Source organism: Asterias rubens, chromosome 7 (assembly GCF_902459465.1).
Source record: "Asterias rubens chromosome 7, eAstRub1.3, whole genome shotgun sequence".
Classification (NCBI taxonomy): Eukaryota; Metazoa; Echinodermata; class Asteroidea; order Forcipulatida; family Asteriidae; genus Asterias; species Asterias rubens.
The window spans coordinates 7,758,121-7,780,026 of NC_047068.1; the positions used below are offsets into that span (position 1 = coordinate 7,758,121).

General features: G+C 37.3%; 1 protein-coding gene across 4 annotated transcripts in view; it reads left to right on the forward strand.

The window, feature by feature from the left end:
- The window catches only part of LOC117292552 (protein outspread-like), a 103,196-nt gene that overhangs the window by 1,415 nt on the left and 79,875 nt on the right, over nucleotides 1-21,906 (forward strand). For all 4 annotated transcript variants that reach the window (XM_033774648.1, XM_033774644.1, XM_033774645.1 and 1 more), the window contains exons 2-3: nucleotides 5,090-5,170; nucleotides 20,525-20,590. In XM_033774648.1, coding sequence (XP_033630539.1) covers nucleotides 5,090-5,170; nucleotides 20,525-20,590 — 147 coding nt within the window. The remainder of the gene's footprint in view (nucleotides 1-5,089; nucleotides 5,171-20,524; nucleotides 20,591-21,906) is intronic.

Sequence of the window (21,906 nt, forward strand, 5' to 3'; positions counted from 1 at the left end):
CGTAGCCAAGTCTTTGACAATTACCAATAGTGTCCAGTGTCTTTAAGTCTTTGAAAAAGAATCATGAAAGTATCCAGACATTTTAGGTTTTCCATATTATGCACATTGCTTATTTAACATGTGAACAAAGCTTCACACACTTTATAACATTAAGTTCTAAGATTGAAATATGGACGAGACCTACCTGCACAGTCTAGAGATGGATTGCATCACGTCATCGACCAACATAGTTGATGAAACCCGTACGCTATCGTTGGCTGAGAGTTGTGCGCAGCGCGTACACACACGTACACTTTTGCTTTGTTATCATAGAATCGCTCTATGACACTTCGTGCAATTCATATAACCATGGATTAGTTGTCAAAATCATATCCCAGATGATAAGTCTCACAAGGAGGAAAGTCTATATAGACAGGTGCTGTTTTAATTCTCATTGATGTTAAAGACTTTACACAAAATTATCTTTTATCACTTCACCCTCCAGCTGCTGAATTTTGGACAGAATAAAGATTAACTTTGGGCTGCTGTGGGGTCCTGTATTACATGTAGACATGTAGTGAGTTCTTGTAGATAATCTAGGCCCACGTTTATCACCTGTCAAGTGGTGATACTGAAAACAAAACCTTGACTGATCATAATCCCAACTGTTTTTTTTCTTCTCCTGAATGGTTGAAAGTGAGCCAAATAAAACAGAAGAGAGAATCATTATGTTATAAAGAGGAATTTGCTTAGCTTAGTTGCTGAAAAACTTGAGGATCTAAAAACTAAACATATTATATAAGTTTGAAATAAGGTTGATTGTGTGTGAACATTCAGTTAAGAAAAGGCACAACAATGCTACAGCACTACCGTAATTTTCGGATTATAAACCGCGGTTAATATGTTGATTTTGACATTTTTTTGAACTCCTGCGATTTATTCGCCGGGCGACTTGTATGCCTACATAAAAATATTGAAGAAGAAAAAACAGCATACATTCTTTCAAAAGAAACATCGTTTAAAAAAACTTCTTAAAACAAATACAAAACAGACGGAAAAAATCATACACCGGCGCGCCAAACTCACTCTGAAAATTCTTTAAAAGCAACTATTGCTACACGGGACGACTCCACCAACCTTGTCTGTCATTACAAGGCCACGCCTCGATTTTATTCCGAGATGAATGGGTCACAAAAATAAAGCCATCAGTCCAACAAGACCGTTTTTTGTCCATATTTGAACACTTTGAACGTCAAAATGATAATAATAATAATTTGTTCATTTATTATGCGCAAATTTCAAATAAATATATGTACAGATGCGCATTACAACAAAATGATGTTAGTCCAGTGACTCTGCATATAGTTAATTGGAAATAATTGTCATCCTCGGACCCATGATATAATCCTTGATGTGTCACGATATAGTGGGGTCGAGCGCAGGCAACATCGTGAGTACGAGGATAGCTGCAAAAGAAATAATAGTCGGGTTGCCCTTCCACATAGAGAAAAAACACATATGCTAAGTCACATTGCCAAATTGCTTACTTCTTATAAGGTTTGGGTAATTAGTGTGTACATACACCCAAACCAAACGGTACACTCCTATCATGCTCGCCATACCTCAAAAAGGCTTATAATGGCAATGTGCAAGGCCATGTACACATTTCTCTAACAAAACATGTACTTTGAAAGAGTGGTAACAAATTAAAAGGCTTCCATTTAAAATAAAACATACAGCAAAAGTTATTCCCACCCAAACCTGGGTACAACCCCACCTTCATCAACAATACCACATAATTTTAACTTATATTTTTGTGTAAGTCCACATACATGTACTACTACAAAGCCGCAAATTATTATCCTCCCTAATCTTCTCTACTTATTTCTATTAATAATAAGGAAACTAAAAACTTTAAATTTAAATAAGTTTCCTACCTAGTACTCTTTTAAGACAAAAAACAACCATGTGAAGTAAAAAACTAACCGGATTATGATTTATAAGGATGCGATGGTGCCATAACAAATTATATAAAAATTCAGAATTTCCCTGAGCGACTTGTCTAGTAAAAAAACTGAATTTCCGCCGTATATTTTACTTGGCTTAAACTAAGTCGGTAGACTCCATTGTTCAATTATGATATAGCCGTCAGATGAGCTAACCAGTCAAACAACGCGACTGTATGGAGCTTCAATTATATTCTGATTCTTTAAATACACATCAATGGCCTTGTTTTGGAGGCTCACTCTAATTACCGATGATTAATACTGACCTAGTCCTAGGTGTTGTGAATGCAAACAGATCTGTGGAAACAATGAACTTGATGAGAAAATACAACCCAATAACACCGGTCCTTCCGTAGGCTAATGTACTCTCATGACACTACATGTATGGTAGGAGTTTGATTTACACGCGTAGATAGATTTTTCCTTGAAAATTATTCAGTTGTGGAAATTGGGACCATTAATTTTAGTTTGGTCCTTGAACTCAATCTACACCTGAACAGAGTACAGTCTGGCTGTTTATACAGTTCAAGATCATAAATTACAATTTCTTACTTGGTGCATGTAGATATTTCATTGAAATATTGATATAACAAAATTTTGGTTTTATTGGAAACCATATGTTTTGTGTCAGGACTGTCAGTTTTAAATGAAAGAAACAAATGATTACTGACAAATAGTTGACTTTACTGACAAATAATTTCAACAGTAACAACAGTTTAAACTTTTGTACTGTTCCGTGTTTTTCTTCATCTCCCAAAATGTTTACTGGGTTTACTGGGTGCAGTTTGTCATAAACGTTATGTGTTAGGTATCAAGCTTATACCACTGTTTATGCCTGGTTTTGTATTCTTTCTGTAGGATTCCAAGTTTTTATGAAAGAATAACCAACCACAGGAATTTGTGTCATTGACTGTCTCTCTACCTGACAATAAAGATCACTGATACTTTATGATTACTGCATGGTCTACTATTGAATTCAGTCCACTGAAACAGATGACAAAACTTCATAACCTACTGAAATATAAACTGGCCTCGCATCACAGGGAAATTTGGTGGGCGGATAGTTACAGTGCTCAAATTCAGACAACAAAATCCGAAGACTGTTAGAGCTTGAAGCTCAAGTTTTTGTTACTGGACCAGCAAATGACCAGAAACAACAAGAGGAATACAAACTATCGACACAGTTTCATATTTAAACTGTTTTCATTTGAACAAGCAAAAGGAGAAGATGTATCTCATTTATCTCATTTGCCTTTATTTAAAGGATTCGGGTACTTTTTTAAAATGTCCACAGATTTACATTCAACTTACAGGGTTTGAAGATAATGATAGTGGAAAGCTTCCCTTTAAGTATTACTACCTGAGGTTGAGTAGTTTTTGAGAAATGAGTAAAACAAGTCACAAAATATTTTTCGTCTCAAAAGACCAAAATTTGTTTAGCATGTAAAATCCCCGCATTCTATTGGTTGAATTGCTCCACGCAGAATATGCATCTAGGCTGATTCAACCAATGGAATGCGATCTGTTTGCGTCGTTATTGTTCTTGTTGCCGCTGCAGTAGGACCGGGCCTTGTCAGGCCTTAAGTCTTCAATGTACGATGTTTAAAAGTAAATGAAAAAAGGAAAAACATTATGTGAAACTTGCAGAGTACATTTAGAAACAATGTTGGTTTGTTCCTACTGACTGTATGAATTCTACAAATTCTTAATGGATTCCTTACTATTTTTTTTAATGAACTGCCAGTGATTCATCCATGCTCGCTGGGGAAAACATCTGGAGTTTCATTTGGATTTATGACAAATGTCTAGAGTATTTGCAAGTCTGAATTCTAGGAGTTGATGTCATACCTAAACGCTTGTGTTCGTGCACGAAACTGAACCCTGCCAATAATAGCATGAATTACACTCATTGTACAACATTCTCCCCGAGAAAAAAACCTCTTGAGTAGGTTTATGAAAAAAGGGTCGCGACCTATGTGTGTGTACGGCTCCTTTAGCCATCATAACAATGCGGTTTTTAAACACTGTATTTGGTAGCGGTTCAACGGTCCTAGGCAAACTTTGTGAGAGGAGAATAGAATATTGAATTTCACACTTTCATCCAGTTGCAGGGAGCTATTAATCATTAGTGTACAGTACATTGTCCACATTGACTTTGTGAATTGGTTCTCTGGTTCAGGGTGGAAAAGTTTGATTCTTGTTGTATGTCTGGCCTTGTTTGGGATATAGAAAAGAAAAATAGCAGACGCCTACTATGTGTCAATTGTCTGAAAACATCCAAACAATGAATGTTGAAAATGACAGACACTCCATCGTCACTGAATAAAACTTCAGTCAAAAATAGTTTTTCCACTGGCACTTTAATATTGTAAATGTAGAACGTTTTCAAATCAATTCAAAAACAAACTCTTAAATTTTTTGGATTGTGGGAACACGTATCTTCATTGCTTCGTTTCCTTTTTTACTCTCAATTTATTATTCTTATAGTGGAACGAAAGTAGTTTTAGTAAGGTTATCAATGGAAATATAAATACATTTGCGATTTAATGTAGTGTTATTTAAATTTTTAAGTTATCACTGACTTATATCACTGGCTTTTATCATGAAATGAAATGAAGCAAGATAAAGTGAAATCAGTCTTGAAAGCTCAGTTACCAATCCTCCAGACAAATATTTCCGTCTGATATATTGTCAGAGTCAAGGAAAATGTAATTGAAGACCCTAGACATCAAGCTCATTTCAATTGCTGCAATTGAAATGAGCCTGATCTTTGAATGTGTGAACTAAGCCCGTCACAGAGTATACGCCTGTTTTCAATGCCCTCTGAATTTGATGGAACTGGTATTTAGGTTGGTGTATCCAGTGTTTCGTGAAAAAAAGAGGTTTAAAAGAATTAATTTGATGTTAAAAAACAACAATAATGTACATTTTCATTCCCTTTAAAATAATATTATAGTTAAGTGAAACAGGGGACTGAATTTTGTTTAACTTTTGCCAAGTTAAACAAAATTCAGTCGCCTGTTTAGTATTGCTACTACTTACACATAATATTCAAAAGACTAAACATTTATTAATTGTTTTTTTTCCCCCAATCTTTTATCCAGAAGCCCAAGAAAGTTCTATTATGCGGATATTTGTTCATCGCACCGGGGTTAGACCCTGAGAACCCTATGCCACGCTCAAGGGTAAGTTTACATTCTATCTTTTCAAAGGTGTCGGCCGGAAAGAACAGTCATACATACATAGTACATGACATATTATTCATTGTCAGTGAGTATGAACACAGGAATTTTAAGAACGTTGTGCAACAGTCCACTATAACTGTAGTTTAGAATTTGCAGTTGGGCTCAGTGTATTTGCACAGGTCGATTGGTAAATAGAGCAGGGTGAAGACACGTACACAGTTTATCTTGGACGAAGGTTTTTTTTTTGAGTGAGCGTAGCAGACCATGGAGCGCTAGTTGCTACACACTGGGCATGAAGAGTGGAAAAAGTCAAGATATGTCAAGTGTTGATGCTTGCGAAAATATGAGGATTTTGAGAATTTGTGTGTGTGTTGATAAACCAATTGATGTTTTCCTCAAAAAGGCCTGCCAGCTTTATCTAGTGGAATTGTGCATTTTGTTTTAACCATGGGCCAGCAGGCATAGAAGTTCATTCTTGTATGGGTATGGAAACTTCCATTCATAAAAAAAAATAATCTGTGAATCTTTTCAAGAGAGATTTTTTGGTAGCCATTTTTTTCCTGAATGCACGCTAAGTATAGGTCCATATTGGTAATACCAATACCATACAGCACACATATTAGCACATCGTCCAAGACTGTGTACTCTCTTCTCTTCTCTGGAGGTCTCAAGGCAATCTATGAAGGCACCATACATAGCGTTGGCCTCGCTCTCGCTGTCTAATCTTGATCCGACACTCCAGCTACTCATCATGCGAAAGAGGAACAAGAACTACATCAGAACTTTTTTTATTCAATTTTCTTTTCCTGCACTATCACCATCACTATAAACTTTGCAGTGGGTCTGAGAATTTGTTTCAGACCAGCCAGGGACCCTCTTTCAATCCCCCAATAAGGGGTGAACATTTCTACCGCCAGTTGCTGGCCTTGATTCTATTGACAAATGTTTGTTATTCATGCCCTGGCTGTTACCAATAGGTGTTTTGATGTCACTTACAGGAGAGCCGTGATTTGTAACATTTGGATATTAAAGACAAATAACTCACTGTGTTTATATTGGAGTGGCCCTGTCTGGGATTCTGTCATGGGAATAACACTGTAAAGGATGTCTTTCTTTTTATTGTTTTGGGGTTCATTCTGCCTTGATACTATTTAAATGTTTTGTTGGCAAGCAATTTGGGTCCACAGTTTTGGTTGTTTATTCTTTGTGTTCAATGTTAGGTATCCTAAACGGAACCGTTTCGGAGTTAGAAAGTCAATTTATAGGCTGCAGCCCCTTTGCAGAGAAAATTGTCATAAACTACATGTACATTGTAGGCCTACTATTCAGGAGTCAAAATGACAATTCGCGGGGGGGCCTTATGCTTTTTCTACTTATATGTATTTGTAGTGGAAAGCAAATTTAGTATGAAACTAAGCAGCTCAATGAATTGGGCACCAGAGAGCAACTTTGAAGGGTCTGGAATACCTGCTTATTCTCGACCACTCACCAGATTACAGCAATTTAAGCAATAACACTTGGCCAGTGCCCCCCCCCCCCCCCCCCACTAAATAATCTTTGTATTCTTCTTGAGCTATTCTGTTTTAAAAACCTCCTAAAATGACGGCAAGTACATCAACAAAACAAATGTTGTAGGTCTTGGAAAAGTAATTGTGGTCCAGTTGCAACTATTCCTAAATTGAAATGAGAGGCAGCATTGATACGCTGGGTGTTGAGTGGTAGAATTTGTGGCTATGGCTGTTTCTGTAGTTAGGTTGTTGCCTCAATGCTTGTTAATGTGGTGATCAATCCGCATCCGCTTTCTAATTTGGAAATAGCCTTAATTTGACACCTGATAATGAGTTGAATTTTATGAGGGTTTTTATGTCTGGATTGCGTAATGACAAAAACATTTTTGTCTGGTTTTGCAACAGCCAGTGTCTTTTTTGTGTGTTATTTTTCCTTATTTAATGACATCCTAGACCAGGTCAATGCTGTTAAAAATAACTCAAGTGTTTATTTGTGTGTCTAACCATCTAGCAGTAAAATCCCCAGTTCCTGGTGTTGACTTCCATCATTATTTTGTATTGTTGTCATAGCAACTTGCTGTGGTGTCTGCCATGTGTTGGGAGTTATTTCTTATTTGTGCATAATATGTGTATCATAGGATGTGGGTTTAAAACCGGGATATCTCATAACAAAACCAACAAGCAGGTAGGTGTGGGAGTGCACCCAGTTCTCTCAATCCACTGGGTTCCTTTCAGTTACTGATTGTGCAACAGGGGCCTGAAACAGTGTACACACACTATCTCTGTAACCCTAGGCTCATTTTTCTAGGCCATAATGAGTTGGACAAACTTTGATGCCCTAAATGATAGTGGAACAAAATACATACACAGTCACTCCCTTCAGTCCCTACATTTTGTGCAGGATTTAAGCATACATAGGTTTCTTTCAGTGTAGTATTTTTTTAATTTTCCTAGACAGTTCACACTGTTTACATCCAGAATGGTAGAATGTTGACATTAAGTATGCAAGATGGCAAAAAAGAAACGACTTTGATTGTATTGATCATGTTGTAGAAATAACTCGGTGGTTGGTCTTTGCGCTATCTGCATCCGCTCCAGTCATTGACGTTCACACGTATCAATGTAATGTTCACAGCTATCGATGTGATCCTTCTCTGCAGTGGAATGGCTCCAGCGCAGCGTGATCGTAACCCGAGATTGAATTGATGATGTTATACAGGGAGAAGGCATACAGGCACCTTAAACTGAGCCACCACGGGAGGATCATTAGCAGTCTTAGAATTCTCACAAATTGGCCGAGGCTCCTGACCTTCTGTCTAAAGTTTCTAAATAAAGAAGACACGAGATGAAGAATTATGTGATACTGAAAACAATGATTATGTACAGTCCTGTGCTTAGGTTTATTCAGTTTGTGAAACGAACCAGCTGTTTTTTGTTAAATCTGGTTCTGAACTCCTGGTTGTAGTGTTTTTAATTTCTTGTTTTTCAGTGTTGTTAAAACCTATTTGCTGAAGGTTCATGTAGATGTAGTCTCCACTTCAGGCCCCTGGCTTCTTGGAGACCATGGACGCCCTGGCATTTGTTGCCCTAGTCTTGGACCTGGTGCCCCTTCAAATATTTCCAATAGAAAAAACAATTCCCTGTGGAAAATGGAAATGGTCTTGCTCTCTTAAAAATGAAATGTAAGGCCTACCACTGCCTGAAATATGTTGAGTGAAGCTGATTCTGTACACTTGTTCAAAGTCATCGGTGGTAGTGGGGGGGGGGGGGGGCACAGCTTTTTCTCTGAGTAGAATTTCTAAACATTTTGTATCACCTTAATTTAGAATGTTCAGTACAGTGCAGTAGGCTACATGTGCAGTGTGCAGACATCCATCTGCTGACCGCTCCCGGCATTAACGTTTGCATTAAAGTTGCATGGCCTTCATGTATGGCCCATCTTTAAGAGTGATACTGTTTCAAAATGAAAGACATACATTTTACCATGCTACGGACAATGCACAACATATGTATGTAAAATTGATTGTACATGGCCGATGGATGTCGGGATCCTGACAATAATTCATCATTAGTTTCTTATTAACTACCACTAATTATTGGCCGATGTTTTCATGCAATTTAGCTTATAATCAAAAGCTTATAACTTTCCTGAATCTATCAAAGTAGCCAACTCAAATTAAAAATGTAAGTTTTTTTTCAGGTCAAACTGGCCATAATTCAGGTATAGCATCTTTAAGCTGAAGATATGGAGCATTACTGCCGCAAGGCATTATTGCTAGCTGCCCAGTAATCAACACACACAATTTGATCAATGCGTTATAATTGTAGCAATGTCCACAATGCCATCATCACATGCTCGGTTACCAGACGCAAGAGGTTTATCGTTTGTATGTTGTGGTCGTCATTATTAGATCAGTGCTTGACGTTAACGTCGTTATGGGTTGGGTTACATGATGGTTTGTGCCATCGTTTTTTATTTTGTTTTTTGTAGCCTTAGTGTTTATATTTTATTTGCTTATTAAAAATACAATTCTCGCATTGGGAATTGTAGAGGTCTACATGTATGTCAACATCATGTGAAAGTATCTGCTTTGTTGTGTACATTATGTAGGACGTTCTTTTGATAACTGTCTGGCTATTTATTGCTGCATGGAGTAAATTTAAAACCAGGTGAGTGGGAGACATGGGGACGATTTCACAAAGAGCTAAAATTGATTATACATGTAACTGCTTTGTGAAATCAAGCCCAGGGCTCTGATAGCCATGCACTAACTACATAAGCTACTAGTCCATCAAGTTTTCATACATCAATATCTGTTTGACAGCTTAAAATCATCACAATTATTCCTTTTTTGTCAAGAATACAAAATAACAATTAAACGATTTAACCAATTCCTCAGTTCTTCACAGCAAACCATTAAGCAAACTAGCTGACATCTTGGGCACTTGACATGGCATGTGCATGTATAATGAAAGTTCATCTTTTCAGCATGATTAAATGAAGGAATACAGCTGTGATAATGACGTCCAGTCTTACCATGGCAATCATTGTGGTTTGTCATATTTCTGTACTGCAGTAACAGAAGTATACTGACCTTGACATTCTTCACCAAGGGCTGGTGAGGTGGTTTAATTGACTGTGTTTTATGAAAAGTCAGCAGGCAATGCAGGTTTTACATGTGCACAATGGTACAGACGGGAGCTGCACCTTTTGGTATCCTCTGCTGTTCTTGTATTGTAGGCATGTGAATGAAGTATGAGGTTAACTGTATGTGTATTTGTGGTTCTTTAACACGAGCATCCCTGAGCATGTTTGATCAAAGTTTTATGGTAAATCATATTTGGTGTCAAGCTGGGGAAGTTCATTAAATGTTTTGGTTGGGAATATTTTTAGCTTTTTTGGTGTATAGTTATTTTAAAAAGGCATTGTTTACTTGCTTATTACGTAGTCTTGAAGTACTGTAATATACACTAATATGCACATATATGTAAAAGACTTACTGCAATGTTATTCTACATTGTACATTACGTCTGCTCAGAATGAGAACTATGTATATATAGGCCTACAATGTCAGGTCATTAATGGACATTTCATATTATCTGTAATGATCAAAAGGTCATTAAATGAAAAATTTGTACAAATTTGAAATGCTTTAAAGTCCACTCTTGATCAATGGGCCAATTTACCAGTAGCTCCCAAATATGCAATTAAGCAATTTCATGAAACCCATGGAAACAAATTGCACTATTAATGAGCTCGTAGTTCCGAGCAGATGATATGTTAGTTGGGTGCATTCAATTTCCCTCAAAGCACATTGCATGTCAATTCATACTTAGCATCGCAGGTTGAAATTATTGTATTTTGTACAATTTTCATCTAGCATGAGAAGCAGCTTTTAGCTTTTAGTTTTTTTTTAATACGATTCAATAATTAATAGCCCAGTTCTAGGTAATGTAACAAGTTTTAGTTCCAGGCAGCTTTTCCATGTTACTAATAAAACACCAACGTTAATTTTCAACACTGCTTTAATATTTGCTGAAGTGAATATTAAATTTCACATTTTTATTGCAGACCTCATGCTTCAACGAACATGGTTTGCTGATAAGAAAATACACAATGGTTGTAGGTGAAACCAACTACTGATGACCGATTAATCCACAGGTTACCAGTGTTCCACAAACCCAATAAGTCACCGGTACCCTGTGGCCATTTTCAACGCAGTGCCAAAGCACACTGAAGTGACATGTTTAAATAATGGTTTAACCAAAAACAGCATTGTGTACAAATTGGCATGTTGTGGCAGTACATTGTACATGATGTACATGGGGGTACAAACATGTACTGTACACACCTAGAGTGAAACACCAATGGGTTCACAGATTACCACACTAAGTCATGCCCTTGATGAACTTGTCCAGGCTACACAGGTTGCGGTTGGTTGGTCATGGTGACTTCTCGATCGCCTTCCATTTGGTACACGACTTTGTCCACTTTTGAACCCATTTAGAAGGCCTGGAATTTCATCTTTGAAAGGGCAAGGTCATGTGCATTTTGAAAAGGGCACTTTCATAGGAAATCTTGGAGACAGGGGCACCAAGGTCAAGACCAGGGGCAACGGAGGCCGTGGCCTGCATGAATTTTGAGAAAAAATCTATGAGACTATTGAAGCTTAACCTTTTTTTCTGGTTCTGAATGTTTTCTTTTGCAATACCAGAATCAAAATGAGTAAACAAACTGTACAGTTATCTCTTATTTATCGCTAATACATGTAATTAAAACATGAATTTTCCAAAACGACACAATGGTGTAACACCTACACATTGTAAACTCAACGATGGTGTTTAGAACAATACATGCAGGTTATAATGTGATGTACATAAACTGCCATTCTCATACATACACTGTAACTAACAGACTGTACTTGAGCATAATAATAGTGTATGACACTACAAATAATAAATAACATTAATATTTTATCGTGCCGGTTACTCTCAACCCAATGCTATCTTCTCTCTTCCACACAGATTGCTGCAAGGCTTTCAGAATCCCTTATCTATCATGTTAGGCCCAGGAAGGTGCAGTTTTTAATATTTGCTCAGACCATACCTGAAGAAAAAAGCTACACAGGGAAAAAATAAAAAGAGAGACGAAAAAAAGAAAAGAAATGGGTCTATAGCTACTTCAGCGAAGATAAGCGCATTCCAGTTGACACTGTGTACTTTTGGTGTCAATGTTATCTCTTGTGGTCCTGCCTGTCACTTGTACAATGATTTGTTGCTATTTGTCCGGGCCGCAGGGGAGGGCAGGCAATGACCTTTGACCTCAACCCGGAATGCGAGCTTTGTGTACAGTGTTGATAAAATAAAGTTGAGAGTCCAAATGCGACTGGTTTTATTATAATGTAGTTTTGGTTTTGAGGCAGACAAAAAAGTGGCACATTAGGATTTTATTGCAGTTTTATAACAGGATTTTCTATGATTTGATTGCATTTTTATTGACATTGTTGTACTTTTTGTGCATGATATTTATGATCTTGCACACTTAATTCCTGTGAGCTACTGGTAGTGGTATAGATGGAATGGAATTCACAGTTTACTTGTCAAAATATATTTGTTTTCTTCTTCATTATGATAAGCCTGGTAACTGAGTATGTTTGCAAAACAGCTTTTAAAACTAATATATGTAGTATGCATGGTATATCTATACGCTAAAATATAAGTTGGCTACAAAGTTAGCTTGTTTCTATTGTATTGTGTTTTGCTCCGTCTACATCTGGTAGGAAAGTTAGGGAAAGAGGTCTCCTGAGTTCAAATAGGATTAACAGACCTGGAATTTATCATTGCAGGAGAATTGAGAATGGGTATTTTTCCTTAAAAGGGTATTTTTTTATCAGAATTTCCAAGGACCTTTTGGGAGGCGGCAAGGCCGAGATCTAAAATTAAAAATTAAATAGGAGCTAAGAATGCTCATAACTGCAAATCAATCTTAATTGTTAGGAAAAATGTGATCACAACACAAATCCTTACAACTCATTTTTCAGATGTATCTCAGTACTTTGTAAAATGAAGTCCAGAGCTGCTGAGGCATCTTAGCCCCAGTGGTCTTCTTGAATTCCTGAGTAGTTCAAGGGTGTACTGAGGCAGTTGCCCCCTTGTCATTGCACTGGTGCCCCTTGATTTGTTCTGATAGAAATTTCCATTTTCCTCATAGAGGTGCTTTGTACCAAGGAGAAAACGCCTTGATGCCCTTGCCCTTTCAAAAATGAAGCAATATAGCCAAATATTATAGAGCAGTGTAAGCAGAAAACTTTGCTTCTTACTATTTTGTTTTTCCTAGCAGAAATGGAGGTAGAAATAGTTTGTACCAACAAACATGTACCAGTTGATAAACTTTTAATGGAAATATTTGTCTGTTTATATGTTGTCTTTCACACTGATTGGTTGAAGGTTCTTTGTGAAAAATATAACGCTCAAAGTGTTTTGGTGTATTGTAAAAAAAGAAAAAGAGCTAGTCTAACTCTTGACTTTGTTCTCTGCACTTGAAACTTCCCAGGTTGTCTGTGCTTCCATAAACTAATGATATATCGGTGACCAAGCGTCTCTGGATTATTACTCAATCCAGGGGGCTGTTTTTGTTTCAAAGTTCTCAAGGATCTGAAAGTTGCAGACACGATAATGAACTCTAAATATTTGGACTAATTCGTCCAGGGAATTGCCTGGTTGTCGGTTTGGATGCTGTTAACTTCTGATTGTTAAATGTGAAATAAAAATGTCTGCCATGGTCTGTATGAGGGTTTTTTATTTTGTGAGGGTAGCATCGATTGCTTTGGACTTGTAGAGTTTCACTTCTTAGTTTAGTTAAGTTTTGTTGGTTAAAATTGCTAACCTATAATGGTCTGGGAATGATGGCGGTCTCCAAACTTGAAAATGAGAAAAACACTTCAATGATGTGTCCATGTAATCACACAACTATAAAATTGATTCTTTAAATGTACAAAATAAAATGATTGATTTTAATGTGGTATCTGTTTGCTGCGTGGTATTGATTTGTGACCTTGCTGGAGTCTACTCTTGAACAGCTTTGAGTGTGGTAATTGTTGTTGCAGGTATTCTCATTAATTATTTTTCATTAAAGCAAAGATGTAATACCATCTGTACTTTTATTTGAAAATTATTAACATCGTTTTTGAAATTGTCTGACTTTGAATCTAATGACGGTATGGATCTGACTAAGCCAACAATTTGACCAACTTTCTGTTGAACAATTAAAAGAAAAAGGTACTTCATAATGCTACCATTGAATTGTATTGTATCATACTTCTTAGTAAGACATTCTTAAAGAGTGCATTTTGGTTCTGAGAGAACTCTCAATGCGCTTCTTGACTGGCATCAGATGACTCAGTGGTTTCTTCTCCTGCCTTTCACCTCTGTGGACCCGGTTCAAATCCCACCCCAGACCAGAGCCTCGCATGTGGATTGGGCTTTCAGTCCCTACTTGAGTGCGTGCATGGGTGTTCCCCATTTGGGGTTTCCTCTCGCATAGTTCTGCTTGTTTCCCATTCATCCTGCTTTTGGCCCCAATTGTGCTGTTGGTCGTGTAATAAACAAATCAATAAAAATGCATAAATGAAAGCATTTCAAATTATTAAAATAAATCCCCCTTTAAGAAGAAGAAGAAGAAGCAAAAATTGCTAAAAAGGCACAAGGTGTACAGCAGAAATCTTTCTATGAGAAAAGATGAGTTAAGAAAGAGTGAACTTAAACACCAGTTCTCAGGAGTGAAGTGTCTCTTTTAAACCCTAACTTCCTTGAGTGATTTACTTGGATCCTTCCTCACTGCCAAGTCTAACATTATAACAAATTCCTAAAGATAACTCAGCACCCAGGCTGTTTGACACTGATTATGGTTGCAGGTCCAAATGCCATGTAAAGCTTTTATAACTAGGGCTTGAATATGGGGCAACCATCAAAAATCCCGCTGGGCTTTGTAGCTCATTGGGTTACTGTCTGACCAGAATGGTTTTTGTGCACGGTTATTTTGGACTTGCACTTAGGTAAGGTTTATCCTATTTGTCTTTATATAAGTATACTTTGTTACTAAACAAAATTTAAAGAAAACAATACACAGAATCAACCAAAACATGGAGAGGATTTTGATGAGTTTGAAATATGATATTCTCGAATCAACACAGACACACATTGCCAATGATACTTAGTTACTAAACAGAATTGAAATAAAACTCACAAAGAAAACAGTTCAACAGAATCAACCAAAACATGGAGTTGAATTTTGATGAGTTCAAAATATGATATTCTCGAATCAACACAGAGACACATTGAATTGAACAGAACTAAACAGAATCGAAAGAAACTTCTCAAAGACAACAGTACAACAAAGTTGGATTTTGACGAGTTTGAAATGGGTAATGCATTCTCGAATTTAACACAGACACACATTGCCAATGACAACACCAGTGTCACAAAATATACTTCGGTCCTGGTAGCACCTTTTCTTTCCTCTGAATAATCCCTCGGACACCCCCCCCCCCCTTAGTTGGTGGTTTTTAAGTGGCCTGATTTGTATTCTTCCCCATACCCATTCATTGGAGAAAGAAAAGTGGCAAGGTCTCATAAAAGAGACATCACTGAGAGACATGCGAGAGGGTCGCGGCTGGTCATAGTAGATTTTGTGTGTGGACAAGTTGCGGAAATGGGATTTCTGTGTGAAAAGTTTTTGTCCAGGACTTGAAATTTGTCTTCATATTTTGGTTCTTAGCAAAAATATGGGTCGTTCTTCTTGCAGTACTTCAAAATGGAGATAAAACTTCAAATAAAATTTTAAATCATGTGTAGTTTTATATTAAACTGAAAATCTCAAGTCTAGTTAAAGTTAGAAGACACTGAACAAAATTTGTTTTACGTTGCCTTACAATACTTCTATTTAGAGGCAAGCGCGTTACAGCAGAGTCAAGAATGTCTTACGCATGTTTAGCTACACAGTAATGACTTGATTTGGAATGGTAACGCCAGGAGTAAATGTACAGCTATATTCACCACCAATGAAAGACAGTATTGTATGGCTTTAGATATAGTCACCTGTAATTACTTTATGCATCAAGGTTCTATGTCTCTTTTTTGTCTATTCCAAGACTTATCTTACGACAAGGAACTTAAGGCAGAACCTTAAGACCAAACTCGGCTGAACTCTCCCTTTTTATGAGCTTTGTTCACCGCCTGACATCACACAAAGAGAATAGGGGTGCATTGTTCTGTTTGGGAAGATGACGTGCTATAGGCTCATCCTTCGTCCAGAGCTGTCCCATTTTAAACGGTAGAGAAAGACTGGAGCGATGCCGTTGAATGGGCCGTTTCCACCTGCGCTAATCCGTCCATTCATCAAGGCTCTCTCCAGATAGAAAGAAATCCTTGGGTTGACTTGGGCAATGTGTTCGAAAAGCCTTCCCCAAGGACAATCACAGTTTTTTTTATTTTAATTTTTTGTTGTGTTTGGTTGGAAGGAGCATCGTGATGCGACATTTTCTTCTGAAGAAACAATTGTTGTTATGGTTCAAAGGTGGTAGCCGCAAGTGTGTTGAATTAACAGGAGGGAGGGTTTGACTTCAAGATGTGACTGCCGAGCGGCCCCTTGATGGTTTTTGAGTCGTACTTCTAGAGACCCTGGGTGGCTGGAAGTGCCAGATGAGATAATTTCAAGTCAATTTCACAGCTTGATTGTCACATGTTTACATCCACCTGAAGAGATCTTATCTTAATCTTACTCTTTCACCTGACCTTATTTACACCTTTTGATCGAAGGTATCGGCCCTGGATCTAGTAAAAAAAGTTTTGCCAAATCCACTGATTTTTTTTTTTTTTCAAGAAGTGGGATCCAGGTTGTTCACTGGCAGTATTTTCACACGGAAGAAAAGGGTTAAGCTAGCTCTAAAGCTGGGCGTCCTAAATGAAAACAGGAGACCAAAAGGCACCCAGTTAAAATCCTCTGGCTAGGAAAAAAAGGGTTGACCATTCTTCTTATCCTAAGATATTTCCATTTGTCATGCTAAATTCATCCTTTTTTAGTTGTGGTTTTGTTTCAGAAAATCATGCATCAATCAGTGAAATCAAAGATAAAGTGCACAGTGTCTTATTTGTTTGTCCCTAGTGGTTGCGGTTTTTCAATGAGACTTGCGTTTTTTGTGCGTCTCTTATTCATGCATGAATATCCCCTGGCCACCAAATCTTACTTGCACGGGACCTCGTTACTTATCTTTGTCCATACAGTGCCAGAAACTTCAAGGACTTTTTCCTTCGCTAAGTAAGCCAATGAGCTTTACTCGACCAACATTTGTACATACTCAGATGTAGCTTTGCTTATGGAAGGCTTCGCTAGGGATAATCCTTCTGTGTTACACGGCACAAAGCCAGCCAGGGCCTCCTGTTACAACAGCCCTAGAGCCTTCTAGATGTACAGTATGAATCAGATGACCCAGTATTATTGTCAATGGGATCGAATCGGACCTTATCGGCAGTCCATACCGCCCCCCTCTCCTCCTTCTGACCTTTTTGGAACATAGCCTCAGACCACCTTCCCCACTAACCTTACACTGTGATTGTATTGCAAACGCAGCTAGTCGCCAACATCGTTTTTTATATGAACACGCTTCAAGACACAGGAAGTCTTGTGATTAGTTGTAAGACAGATAGGACCTGGAGTTATTTGGCTCAGGAAATCACTGACCAGTTTACTTTTTTTTATCTGCTGTCCCCATCTTTGTCTTATTTCCAGAACTCGCTGTATAAAATAGCGACTGTTAGTTATATTCCGAAACAAGGCGCCAGACTTATTTTCTTCCCCTCCGTTTGGCTTGAATGGTTTTGAATAGGAGAGAAGCAGGTCCCATCTTGGGTCATGTTCCCAGAACCCCCATGAAATAGCCAACATTGAGTGTTAGGCAGTGTCTGTGAACAAGTAAATAGCTTTGGCAGTAGCTCAGATTAGAATACTATTAGAGGAACACGCTGCCTTGGATCAGACGAGTTGGTCTATAAAAAGTGTTTGTAACCGTTTGTTATGGTTGGGAAGATGTTTTAAAAGTAGAATACATTGATCTACACAAATATGCCTTGTAAATTGCGTGGTTTTCCTTTTACCTCGTCGACTAACACGATCGGTCATTTATGACTCCCATGAATGGCCGACCGTGTTAGTTCGCAAAGTAAAAGGAAAACCATGCAATTTCGAGGCAAATTTGTGTGGATCATTATATTCTACTTTGAAATTATCTATCTAACCATGCATTTTATAACGAACGGTTTCAAACGCTTTTCAACGGCCAACTCGTCCGATCCTAGGCAACGTGTTCCTTTAAGTCATGTTCTGCCGTCATGCGTTCAGCCAATATGGTCTTACCCGTAGTCAAAGACAGGCAACTCAGACTTTGCCTTGTTTTTTTGTTTTTTTCAAGGATGAAGAGTTTTTGTCCGGGGCTCTTCTTGGTTGTGGTGGTTTTGAGTGGAAGAAAAACAGACCATGGCTTGATTTCATAAGTTGCTTTCATAAGCAGAAAATAGTACTAAATGTATTTCTGCTCAAATAAGCATTTCTGTTATGAGCAGGATCCATGCATCTATTCAGTTGGTAAATGTGTTATCTGACATGGTTCTTGACTGTAACCTTATTCTGGTAAGCATAAATTTATTGTGCTTATGGCCAAATTTGTGCATAAGGAGCTTTTGTGACATTAGGCCCAGTCCTCACCACTTGAGTTATTTATGTGTAGGCTTAATTCTTGTTCTGGTAATCTTTTTTAAAAATCTGGGTTTTACAGATTCTGCTGAGGAATCAAAATACTTGTTTCACATCTATAAGAAGAACGAATACTGACAAACACACTTTTAGATTTTAGAAATTGAATAATTTATAATTTGTTAAAATAAAAATAATGTAGTTTGATGTATCTGTCAAATATGGCTTTCTCAACATTTCTTTTCCTCCGTCTGTCTAGCAAATACAGTATAACAGGTGACTCGGTCAATCCCAGCCTCAGGTGTCCGCCGTAAATAATTACACATATTTCATACTAATCCATCCAAAAAAATAAATAAAAAATGAGGACAAAAGAGAGAGCCACAGCATCCAGGTAACCACTGGAGAGAACCCAGTCTTGCAGAAATAAATTTGCTTTTCATTGTAAACCCACAATCTTTATGCCAAGTTAACCCCATATACCAGAAACCTTGCCTAATGGTTTGGGTTTAAACACAGTACTTTAACCCGGACCCATTTTTTCTCTCTTTTTCCCTCTTTTGAAATTCCTCTGGGGTTTACACTACAGACAGAATAACTCCCATTATTTATGGTTTTGGTGGTTGTAGTCCCATTGATAAGTTTTTCTATGGTGGATACACTATCTTTCTATTCAGGTCAGAGAAAGTGTTTGACCTACCTACCTGTAGTTGAGATGGATATCGCTTGGTGCTGTGTGCATTTATCAACCTTTTTTAATAATCTACCTAGCTTAATAAATCAACCTGTATCTGTTGAATGAGATCTTTTGCTTATTTTGTTATTAATCACATTTTACTTTAACAACAAGAGTCGATTGCGTGTGACACAGGTAATTTGTAACAAAACATAGGTTTTATAGTGTTTTTTGTTGTTGTGTTTGTGTGACAGACCTTTTTTTCCCACAAAAAAATTAAGAAATCCCCCCCCCTCCCAAAAAAAAGTAACTGAACTTTATTTTTGGTGTGAAATTATGACACATGAGTACCATAGGTAATGGAAAACGTGTTAAGCAATTTCATTTTTCCAACACTGTGTAGTGAATCTTTATAATGCACCTTTACATTTTTATCTGATTAGCAGACACATTCATAATTTGAGCAGCCGGAAAAGCAGCTGATAAAGACAAAACACACCAGCAAAGTATAGATCAATTCTACTTCCAGCACCAATAAGGAGTGCCCTACATCATGTACAGTGTAGCTGCCAACTTTTCCTGATTCAGCTAAAAAATTCCCTGAAAGTATACCAATCTTTCCACGTTCGATGAAAATCTCACTGTTTATGGAAACATTTCCCCTGTTATGTTGAATAGTACATACATATTTATCCCCGTATACATCATACAAAATCTACTATGTTGCGAGATGGAAATGTAAGCAGCTCTGAAGCAGACATACCCCTACAGCACATTATGACTATGAGTGTGAACGCAATCTCACGCCTCACGCCTAGAAAAATTAGGCCAACTGTGACATTGACAAAACATTTGGTAAAGGTGTTCACATTCTGTTTCAAATATCATCAGCTTGGTAAATCATTCACCCTGAAATTAAGATTCGGCTGATTGCTCATTACTGTAGCTTGTAAATAGATTTGTTTTGAAATCTGCTAATATGCATTTGGGCGTCACCGTTTTTGTTTGGTATTCGCTTTTTGAATTTGAATATTCTACTCATTGATTGTGATCATTCGTTTGACAATTTGTTTTTGAATGTGATTTTTTTACGTCATTGAATTTTGTTTGTTGAGATTTCTGTTAGATTTGTTTGTTTAGCTTATTTAAGAGTTGCTTGAGGATTAAAGAACAATGGTTTACTTTTAACCCTACAGCCTACTTAACTGGGTTACAGCTAAAAGGGAATCAAAGCTTTTTAAAAACATTTTATACATGTATTTTCCTTTAAAAAAACACTGTTTCTCAATCTGAGAGTTTGTTTTTATTTTGATGGTATATTTTCTTTTTAAGTACACCGTGCACAATTCACAGTTCAAATATCTTCAAATTTTGAAAAACCGTATTTCATTAATATTCCCTCTACTTTTCTTTATCATCTTCAGAAATGGCAGCGTCGATGCTTCATTCTGTACGAGAACGGAGAGCTAGCCTTCGCACTCGATGACAGCGTGAGTTTGACAGATTCTTTGTTCTGAGTATTTTTTATTTTTTTTCTCTGAAAGTAGATACAGGCATTGAAAAAGCAACACTGGAACAATATACACAGAACTTAATTATGGACTTCCTGGCTTAACATTTAAACATAGCCCTGAATGACATTTACTTTTAAGTCGGCTGTTATGGTTGTCTTCCAACACGGCTATTAAAACGTGGTGTTGGTAATTCCTTGTATCCTATAGCTTCAATTTGGGGAGGAAGCGGAAAGAAGTCATATGAACGTGCTGAATAAGAAATAATACGCCACTTGATAAGGATTTTTATTTTAGGCAGTTTCCATTTGGCAGCCCTATGATGTTTTAGAGGCAGTGGACACTATTGGTAATTACTCAAAATAATTATCATCATAAAACCATTCTTGATTAGGAGTAATGGGGAGAGGTACAAAACATAATGAGAAACAGCTCCCTCTGAAGTGACGTAATTTTCTAGAAAGAAGTAATTTTCCACTATTTTGATTTTGAGACCTCAAGTTTAGAATGTGAGGTCTCAAAATCAAACATCAGAAAGCACACAACTTTGTGTGACAAGGGTGTTTTTTCTTTCATTATTATCTTGCCAATTCGGCTAACGATTGAGCTCAAATTTTCACAGGTTTGTTATTTTATGCATATGTTGAGATACACCAACTGTGAAGACTAGTCTTTGACAATTACCAATAGTGTCCACTGTCTTTAAAAGAAGAGTCTGCAGCTTCAGAATGTTTTCACTCTTTTGTTTCATTTGCCTGATTTTTACAGGTGTTTGTTTGCGATTGCATTCAATACACAGTTTAGACAATTTACAATGGGTGAATTAAATGCACGACTTTCCTTCATTAAGCCAAGTTTATACGACCTGCGAATATGAATAAGATACAAGTTTGACATCACAAATTCGCAACTAATAATTTGCAACAAACAATTTGCATCAGCTCACATGTGCTACACTACTGCCAAACTTTCGCTAAGAACACAGCCCTGTGAGGTAAGAATTAGCTTTGCATTTGCATTCGCAGGAATTATGAACCGGACTTACAGACGCTGGACACTATTTTAATTACTCAAAATAATTATTAGCATAAAACCTCTCTTGTAACAAGTAATTGGGAGCTGTTGTTAGTATTAAACTAACAGTTGTAACATCTGGGAGGTTCCGGGTCTAGAATAAGGGGAAACCCAGGCCAGAAAGAATTTTTTATTTAGGAATTTCCAAAAACCTCATCCCTATTTCATTTATTAGTCACTGTTATTTTTTTGTGGTATTCATTACTAGCAAAATTCGAAAT